General features: G+C 34.7%; 2 protein-coding genes across 2 annotated transcripts; both read left to right on the top strand.

Moving 5' to 3' along the window:
- The first annotated feature begins 345 nt into the window (after positions 1-345).
- LOC140174271 (uncharacterized) lies at positions 346-1,746 on the top strand. Its single transcript, XM_072198669.1, has one exon. It carries the CDS (start codon positions 346-348, stop codon positions 1,744-1,746), a length of 1,401 nt encoding a protein of 466 aa, XP_072054770.1.
- Positions 1,747-6,896: 5,150 nt separating this feature from the next.
- On the top strand, positions 6,897-9,699 carry LOC112701080 (uncharacterized). Its single transcript, XM_025751881.1, has 4 exons — positions 6,897-7,217; positions 7,386-9,050; positions 9,170-9,222; positions 9,276-9,699. The coding sequence occupies exons 1-4, from the start codon at positions 6,897-6,899 to the stop codon at positions 9,697-9,699; spliced, it is 2,463 nt and encodes an 820-aa protein (XP_025607666.1).
- Positions 9,700-10,120: the final 421 nt, after the last annotated feature.

The following is a 10,120-nucleotide window of genomic DNA, read 5'->3' as shown; positions in this document are numbered from 1 at the left end:
TTAGAGTTCTTATAATTGAAAAATAGTGAATATTTTCTATGAACAATAAACTTACTGTACGGCTATTATTAAATAATAATAATAGGACAATAATATATTTAAAATAAATATATGTACAAAGTTAGCTTGGATATATGAATGGTACAGGGTTATTAAAGTTAGCTTGAAATATTAAAATAAATATATTTTCTTTACTGTAGTCATAATAATCTACTGTTGTACATTATTAAAATTATTAAAGTACTGTAAGGAAAATATATTTAAATTACAATAGAAATGACATTATAGAAAAGCGGCTGAACAGTAGTTCTTATGATGTACAACAATGATTATTTCTCTAGAACAATGATCACTGAGTTCTTTGCTCTAAATCGTGAGGAGGACCAACAATCTAGGCATCTTTTGTACAGGAAAATTCCAGAGTATTACACTTGGCACAACAAGGAAAAGGAATGGCGTCGGCGCAAGACACAGAGGAGATCCATCGGTAGAATTTATACTGTATCACCTTCAGAAGGAGAAAAATTCTCTTTGCGTATTCTGTTATCTAATGTCAGAGGACCAATCAGTTGGGATGACTTGCTAACAGTGAATGGGATTCAATATTCGTCCTTCAAGCAATCTGCTCAACATCGAGGATTGTTAGAGAGTGACAGTAGCATCCGTGAATGTTTGGTTGAGGGTTCTGTTTTACGATTGCCATGCGCTTTACGAAGGTTGTTTGCAACCATCTTAATATTTTGTGAGCCTACAGATGTAAGAAGCTTATGGGATGAATTTTTTTCATATATGGTGGATGATTATCCGTCAACCAGCACCACAACAGCCTTAGTGTTCACAAATCGGCTACTCAGGGATATAAATGATATACTCCTTCAGCACGGAAAACAGATTACACAATACGATTTGTCAGCTCTAACTCATGAAAATGACAATGACAACTCGATACCCAGAGTTATCCAAGAAGAACTGTCTGTCGAAGTACCCCGGGAAGACCTGTGTTCCGTAACAAGATTGAACAATGACCAGTCTAAAGCTTTCAAGTGCATTATGAATACAATTGATCGAAGAGAAAGTGGAGTGTTCTTTGTTGATGGGCCAGGAGGATCAGGCAAAACATTTCTTTACAGAGCTATAATTGCAGAATTGAGAAATAAGGGTCATATTGTCTTGGTAACTGCATCATCAGGAATAGCCGCAACATTATTGCCTGGGGGTCGAACAGCTCATTCTAGGTTTAAGATCCCAATTAATGCAGAACCATCATCCATTTGCAACATAAGCAAACAATCAGATCTTGCAAAGCTAATTAGACAAACAACGACAATCATCTGGGATGAAGCACCTATGGCAAATAAAGAATCGGTGCAATCATTAGACCGCACTCTGAGAGATATATTAGCAAACGATATGCCATTTGGAGGAAAAGTGATGGTGATGGGAGGAGATTTCCGCCAAGTACTGCCTGTGGTACCGAAAGGTAGTAAGTCACAAATGATTTCAGCTTCTATAGTTAAGTCTCAATTATGGGCTTCCACTAAAATTCTCCATTTGCGACAAAATATGCGATCTTCTAATGATCATGTTTTTGCTGAGTACCTTATGCGCATTGGTGATGGAATTGAACCCACCATACATGAAGACTTTGTACGGATACAAGCAAATATGACAATTCTATGGGAGGGTGAAACATCGTTACACAAGTTAATAGAAGAAATATTTCCAAACTTACAATCTCATGGGTGAGATGCTTCTTACATGGTAGAAAGGGCAATATTGACGCCAAAAAATCATGATGTGCAACAGCTTAATGATATAATTATCAACCAGTTTCCAGGAGAAGAACGAAATTTAGTCTCATTTGATGAAGTAGAAGGAGATGCTAATAATTTATATCAACAAGAATATCTTAACTCAGTTTCTACAGGCGGGTTGCCACCTCATGTGTTGAAGGTAAAAAGAGGTGCACCTTTGATGTTATTGAGAAACATAGACCCTAAGGCCGGCTTATGCAATGGTACAAGGTTACTATGTCGTGGAACTTTTCAAAACATGTTGGACGTAGAAATTTTAACCGGTCATCACTGTGGAAGAAGAGATTTCTTGCCTCGGATAAAACACAAAACAACAGAAAATTCAGGACTGCCATTTATCCTTATCCGGAAGCAATTTCCTGTAAGGTTGAGTTTTGCAATAACAATAAACAAATCACAAGGATAGACAATTCCTAAAGTAGGGATCTATCTCCCTAAACATGTATTTAGCCATGGCCAATTATATGTTGCTCTGTCTCGAAGTATTTCTCAGTCAACTACAAAAATTTTAGTCAAAGAAGGAAAAATAGATGGAACAAGTGGAGAATTTACCAGAAATGTAATTTTCAAAGAAATATTGTTACCTTCCCCACAGGTAATTTATGTTCTTAGTAAGTGTGTGTAGTTACTTCTTGGTACAATTCAGTCTACATATAATTTTAATCTTTAAATATTTTTCATTGATATATATATATCTATGTATACAAACTTTAATTTATTGAGGATTAACGACTAATAATTTTTTAATAGACAATTTGATTTCAAAGGAGCTCATCAATATATGCCAGGAGATAAAGACAACCACCTTGAACATTTGTTTTATGCAACAGGTACGTACTAATTATCATTAACTAAGATATACTATATATATACTAGAAATATATTAACAAATATCAATTACAGGAAGAAGGATTCCAAAATCTTTGGAGTGCATGGAAAGATGAGCAAGCAATTGCATCAATCCAACCAATAGACAATAAAGTAATTTTTTAAATTAATTACTGTCAAAATTGCATTCAATATACATACTTCTATTTCTATGTTAGTAATCATAATCATATGTTATCTAATAGGTTCATTCCCTTCAAATTTATTCTATTGGCTGGGGAGGAACGGTTAAAACAGACAAGACCCAATTCTGGAAGATGATAAAAAAGGAAATACTGCTCCAACAACATACAAGGTAACACAATCATCGTAATCAGAATGTTATTGATATGCCTATTATCTATCCCCTTCTATGTTCTTCTTTTACTAATAAAATATGAAGGAAAAAAGTATATGCCTAAAATATTAAAAGGTTACTCTGAGATTGTAACGGAGATTATGTTTCTCATGTTGAATAAAGTTACAAAAAATAATTTTAAACTACGGATAATAAATTAAACATTTTTCTTTTTCCAGCAACAAACTCATAGGAGCGGAATCAACTGATGTTAGTAAAGAACAACATTGCAGGTACCTATCATTAGATTAAGAAACCACCCAAAATAGAGGTAATATCGGATACTTATAGATTTGAATGCTCTACAGAGGGTTTAATGGCTTCTTTTGTTGTGCATGTGTAGGAAATCCAACCTCAAACAAGAAATTTCAATTTTGCAGGTTTTATATTTTTTATTGTTAACTTTTCGTTCAAATATAATGAAATTTGTATTGGCATATGGTATATTTTATTGATTTCTAAATTTTGTAGTTCTTCAAGGTTCAAGAATCTATTGATAAGGAGATGTATGAGAAATTGCTAAAGATTTTTTCTCGGTACAAATTCAGAAACTACTTTAGATTTATCTTAACGTTTTTACTTATAGTTTGATATATAATCACAAAAAAAAAGATATAATTATTTTTCTTCTTTACACTTTTTGTAGGCACAATAAAGATTCTTCAAATACAGATCCGTACTTTGGTTTACCACTTAAAAAAAAAGTCCCTAAACAAAGAAAAAAAGTGACTTTTAAATATGGCTCATTTTTTGTAAACAATCGTATTTTTCTATTTATTTTTATGACTTTGAGTTAGATAGAAGAAGATAAAATAATATTGTAATAATTATTTTATATGAATTATGTTATTTGTAGATTTGTAGATAGGTGATGTATGTGTTCATTATAATTAAATCATTTTCATATTGTTATTGTTTATAGATAGGTAATATATAATTATTTTAATTTGAACATTTTTATATTATTATAGATTATTCTATATTATTATTTTTATGTTATTCGAATTTAAAATTTTAAAATTCATTGAAATAATTAACTTTAAATCCCATAAAAAAAGTGGCTAAACAAGCACGGTAGTGCCTGTTGAGCCGCTAGTAAATTTAATGACTAACCGTGGCTATAATCTCTTCAATTTTTAATTTATTTTTTTCTCCCACTTCCGACAACATAACATTGCTCAGGATTTCTCATCAATCATGATGAAATTCTTACCATTTTTATGAATTTATTAGTTGCGCAGACAAGTGATAGGGAAAAATGTACATTCATAATTGGGAATTTTTTTATTTAAATTATTTAAATATAATATTTATAAAATTATGTAATTTATAGCGTATTGATTCATATGCACAATATATCATATTTCGAATATAATATCTAAAATTATATTAAAGGTACATCTCAATTACAATTGGGATAAATAAAAAATGTGCAAATCGGATACTATGTATCCAAGATATGCTCATAACAAAATATCAGACACAGTATTTGAAAGCTATGGTGCAACCGAAATTTTTGTGTTCATTTTAAATTTTTTCGAGTTTTAAATAGTTTAAAAAGTATATATGACTCAACGAAAAAGTTATGTCCGATGACTATATAGTTTTTTAAGCCCTAAACTCACTTTCTTAATAATATAGGTGTCATGAACAAGATTCTAAAAACCAGATAGATCATCAAATCGCTTGGTCATTGGTTCATTAATTTATTGATCTAATCGGTTTAACCAATAATTCAATAAAAAAATCGTTTTAAAATAGAATAATAAATAAATTATAAATATGCAAGTATTAAGTTGAGAGTATAAGGTAATATGAAGTTTTTCTAATAGAGTGATGAATTACTCTTTTAAGATTTTCCTTTTTTTATATTAAATACAAAATGAAGGTGCATTCAGCATCAAACATTACAAAATATTAACCAATAATCACACTAAACCTACAACCAGCAATTACAAAACAGCAACAAATATTAGTATATTATAAAACATTCCAAAACAATGATGACACTAAACCTGCATATAGTAAATAATCTCAAAGTCAATGATCACCAATATCCAGTAAATAAACAATAAATACACAACAACAATTTAGCAAATAAACAAGAACAAGACCTAAATAAAAAATCCAACAAATTAAGTGGAAACAACCTAACAATTTGGCAAATTAAAACAACAGCAGTCCAACAATTTAGCAAATTATCAACTTAACAAGTTCAAGAACAGAAATCACAAAAAAAAAATAAGAGTAACAGAAGAATACAAAATCAATTAGCAAATTAACAAGTTCACAATAATAGTTAAAATTCACCAGAAAAATACTAATGCAAGTGGAATCATCATGCTAATATATTTTCTGCAAAGATACAATTTGTGTAGCTAAAATTTCTTAATTACTATGATCCAATTATTCTAATTTCACATGCAATCAATTTACTAAGTTTCTAAAAGCTAGAAATTATAAAACCAACTAGAAATATGGTTAAAGCATTTTGTCAAACATGTTGAGTGCGGTAAAATTATAACGAAATAACAGAATTCAAAGCTTAATTTCAATGTGATAGAGAAGAGAACATAACTATGTAACTTTAATTCAGTCTATGAAAAAATTCAAAGCACTACCAAATCAAATAATTACTTATTGTAATAGAAATTAGAAGTTGCAGAGTTTGAAGCAGAGTATTGGTGTTGTGTGAGTGTATTGTATGGTGGCGAGTTTAGGGAACTCACAGCGGCGACAAAAGAGAGCAGTTCGACGGCTGGGTGGAGCGCGCGGGTTTGTCGCAGAGTTTGAAGCAGAGCAACGTGGCTTCCAGACGAACGCGAACTCGAACGGTGAACGCCGAGTGAACGTGAACGGCGAAGAACGCGAACGAAGACGCGAACGTGAACGGCAAACAAACCGCGACAGAAGCGCTGCTGAACAGACAAAGACGACGGACGCCGTCTAATATAACCTTATATTTTAACTAATTTTTAAATTTAATGCTTGCATTTATGTCTATTATAGTATTTTTAAATTTTAAAAACTATTTTACTAAACGTAATTATTGTTAGCTTTTGGAAGCTATTTTTAATTTAATTTACCAAACATAAATGTTACAACTTTTAAAAATCCATCTTTTAAAAGTTAGCTTTTATAAATTACTTTTAAAAAGTAAAAGTTTTATCAAACTAAGTTTAAACCGATCGAATTTCAATTTCATCTGACCAACCAATTCCCGTTTTTGATTCGACGGTTTTTTATCGATTTTCTGATGATTGGTTTTACATGTCTGACCGAACTATTAATATTACTAATTCATGGTTGAACCGGTCTGATCAACTAATTCGGTCTAATTTTTAAAATATTGGTCATGAATATGAAAAAAATTAATTTATCAAATTATATAGGGATAAATAAATTACTCCAAGGTCAGGATAAATGTGATGCGAACCCAAATCCAAACCAACAAGGCCCCGCTGAAGAGGAACCAATTGAAGATGAAAAAGAAGAGAGTAATGGGCCAGATATATTGGGTCCTAGAAGAAAGAAACGCCCAACTTGGCACCAAGATTATGTGATGTAACAAATTGCTTCTAGAATGCCTACCTGGCAAAGTTAGTTACATTTGAGTATGAGAATGATTGATACAGGGTAAAAGTAGCATCAAGAGAGAGTAGAGAATTATCATTTAGCCATTAGAGAGTTGGCTCTGGAGTATAACCCTCACTCGAAGCAGGGAAACATTTGTGTTCGTACTCCTTTCATTCATACTATTCACTAGTAATACACACCAATTCAGTATACTTTCTTTCCATTATACAAATTCATTACAAATCCTATTACACATCTATCATTGGTGCTCTTGTTGAGAGATGGTGGATACCGATGAACTCCGACGATCCCAAGCAGAAATTGCAGCCTTACAGCGGGGTCAGATTGAGATTAACAGCAAGGTCTCTGACACTAATGATCACTTGCATTCCATGGAGGAATTCCTGAAAGAAATCAAAGGAATGTTAGCGGATTCCAAGAAGAAAAAGAAAATAATTAAAGAAGAGGACTCTGATTCTGATGTTGAGAACAACAACAAGCAGCAGCATCATCATTCTAATCACTTCCACTCGGGAAATAGAGGTATGCATGTTGAACTACCTATTTTTGATGGTGAAAGGGTTGAGGAGTGGGTTTTCAAGGTACAAGAATATTTTGAATGATTTAGTGTGCCTGAGGAGATGAGAATCAGGATGCTTTCTTTCCATTTAACTGGTCCTGCCTATTCCTGGTATCGTTGGTTAGTAAAAAATGATATTCGACATACTTGTAACTCATTCTTGAATGCATTGTTAATTCGTTTTGGCTAGAATTATTTCTATGACCCAAAAGCAGCTCTTAAGGAGCTAAAACAAACTGATTCTGTGGCAGAATATCACACCCAGTTTGAGGAATTATCAACCCAAGTGACTGGGTTGAGTGAGGATTGGTTGGTATCCTTGTTTATTGTTGGCTTGCAGGAGTATCTCAAATACGAGTTGATGATAGCTAAACCTCAAGAGTATGATACTGCAGTAGCCTTAGCCAAATTGCATGAACAAAAGCATGCTGCGAACCTTACACACTCAATTAAAAGCCTGAAACCATACACAAACCCTAACAGTCGAAACACCATCACATACTTCAGTACCCCAACTCCACCACCTAACCGAATCCCAACAACAAAACACACACACAATCTTACAACAACCCTAGCAGCACCTAGCCCAACCACACCCCAAACACAACCTAAGCACATCCCAAACACCCCTTACAAACACTTATCAGCAGAGGAGGTTAAGTTAAAGAGGTCTAAAGGATTATGCTATTATTGTGAGGATAAATGGTCACCTTCCCATTGCTGCAAAACCACACTGCATCTGTTAATTGGAGAGGATGCAATGCAGGAACTGTTGAGGGAACCACCAGCAGAGGAGGTAATTACTGAAGGACCAGAACAACCGGTAATTATTGAACTGGTGCAACTTGAGATTAGCTTCAACGCTATGGTAGGGCAGTACCAGCCCACTACCTTCAGGTTGAAGGGAACATATAATGGCCAGCCCCTAATGATGTTAATTGATGGGGGCAATACCCATAATTTTGTTAAAACCAGTGTGGCTCAGAGACTTGCAATTCCTATGCGTGATGTGACTCCTTTACAACTACTAGTGAGAAATGGAGATAGTATTGGCTGTCAGGCACAGTGTGAGAAAATTGCCTTGATTCTCCAAGGCTACAAGTTTAACATCAGCACGTATGTGTTGGACTTGCAAGGTGCAGATTTGGTTCTAGGTGTCCAATGGCTTATGGGTCTTGGTTATGTCACTACTCATTATGGGTTGTTGACTATGGAGTTTGTAGTGCATGATTTGAAAGTGAAGTTACAAGGGGAAAGGCTATTGCAATCAGAAGGGCTCAGTAGTAGAATGCTGCAGAAATTGGTGACAAATGAGGTCATTACTACATTCTATCACCTGAGAATGATTGAGGGAGAGACCAACAGCAAACCAACAGCCTCGGTAGATATTCAGCAGCTTTTGGAAGAATTCCAACAGGTTTTTGAGGAACCTACACGGCTCCCTCCCACTAGGGAGATTGACCACAAAATTGAGCTCATACTGGGTGCCCAGCCGATTAAGGTACGACCTTACAAATATCTTCAATTTCAGAAAGAGGAGATGGAGCGTTTAATTGCGGAGATGCTTGAAACCGGTGTGATTAGAGAAAGCCATAGTGCATTCTCTAGCCCGGTGATTTTGGTAAGAAAGAAGGATGGTGGATGGCGCTTTTGCATTGATTATAAGGCTCTCAACGCAATTACGGTTAAGGACAAATTTTCTATACCAAATATAGAAGAGATACTTGATGAACTCTTTGGTGCCGAATATTTTTCTAAGATTGATCTGCGATCGGGCTACCACCAAATCATAATGAATGAAAATTCAGTGCACATGACAGCCTTTCGAACTCATTTGGGTCACTATGAGTTTGTGGTAATGCCATTCGTCCTTACTAATGCCCCTTCTACATTCCAAGCTACCATGAATCGGATTTTTCAACCTTATCTACGAAAATTCATCGCAGTTTTCTTTGATGACATTTTCATTTACAGCCGCACATGGGCGGATCATTTGGAGCATCTCAAAACTACTCTTGCTGTCCTACGTACTCATGATCTATATGCTAAAGCTTCTAAATGTTCTTTTGGTTAAAATCAGGTTGATTATTTGGGACATGTTGTATGCTCTATGGGAATCAAAGTTGACCATTCTAAAATTGAGGCAATACAAGCTTGGCCGAAAGCCAACTTCCCTTAAGCAATTGAGGGGTTTCCTTGGGTTAACAGGCTATTATCGGAAATTTGTTTTGGGCTATGCCCAGCTAGCTCATCCACTCACTGAATTGCTGAAGAAAAACAATTTTCATTGGGGTGCTGAAGCGGATATGGCATTTGACAAATTGAAGACAACCATGACTCACACACCTGTGCTATCCCTTCTGGATTTTTCTCAGAGGTTTACTGTTGAGACCGATGCATCTAACACCGGGATAGGTGCTGTCCTATCCCATAATGGGCACCCTTTAGCCTACTTTAGCAAGAAACTAAATCCGAAGTTGGCTATGTCTTCTGCCTATATTTGAGAATTGTATGCCATTACTCAGGCGGTTGCCAAATGGCGTCATTATCTACTTGGCAGAAAATTCACCGTAAAAACTTATCATCAGGGTTTAAAAGAGCTGCTGATACAGGTGATGTTGACCCCTGAACAACAATTTTATTCGTACAAATTACTGGGATATGATTTTGACATAGAATACCGACCGGGAAAACAAAACCAGGTGGCAGACGCACTATCCAGGCATCCAGAGACAACTATGACTCATGAATTCAGGGCTTTCACTTCAATCCATCTCACACTGATGGAGGATTTATTGGAAGGAAATCAAACTGATTCAGCCATGCTGCGCCTCCATGATAAGTTGAAAACAGGGAAATTGGGGCCAGATTATACAGTCAAGGAGGGTCTTTTAATGTATCAAGGGCGAATTTGGGTTCCCGATT

The sequence above is a fragment of the Arachis hypogaea genome, chromosome 7 (assembly GCF_003086295.3).
Source record: "Arachis hypogaea cultivar Tifrunner chromosome 7, arahy.Tifrunner.gnm2.J5K5, whole genome shotgun sequence".
Taxonomy (NCBI): Eukaryota; Viridiplantae; Streptophyta; class Magnoliopsida; order Fabales; family Fabaceae; genus Arachis; species Arachis hypogaea.
The sequence above is the reverse complement of the archived record's forward strand: the minus strand, read 5'-3'. Positions and strand labels throughout refer to the sequence as shown.

Excerpts from the sequence above, each read along its gene's own strand:
- LOC140174271 (XM_072198669.1), top strand. The coding sequence starts at position 346 with ATGATCACTGAGTTCTTTGCTCTAAATCGTGAGGAGGACCAACAATCT.
- LOC112701080 (XM_025751881.1), top strand. The coding sequence starts at position 6,897 with ATGGTGGATACCGATGAACTCCGACGATCCCAAGCAGAAATTGCAGCC. Across the intron at positions 7,218-7,385 it reads TTGAGGAGTGGGTTTTCAAG|AATTATTTCTATGACCCAAA; the intron begins GTACAAGAATAT and ends CGTTTTGGCTAG. Across the intron at positions 9,223-9,275 it reads AACTACTCTTGCTGTCCTAC|GTTGATTATTTGGGACATGT; the intron begins GTACTCATGATC and ends GGTTAAAATCAG.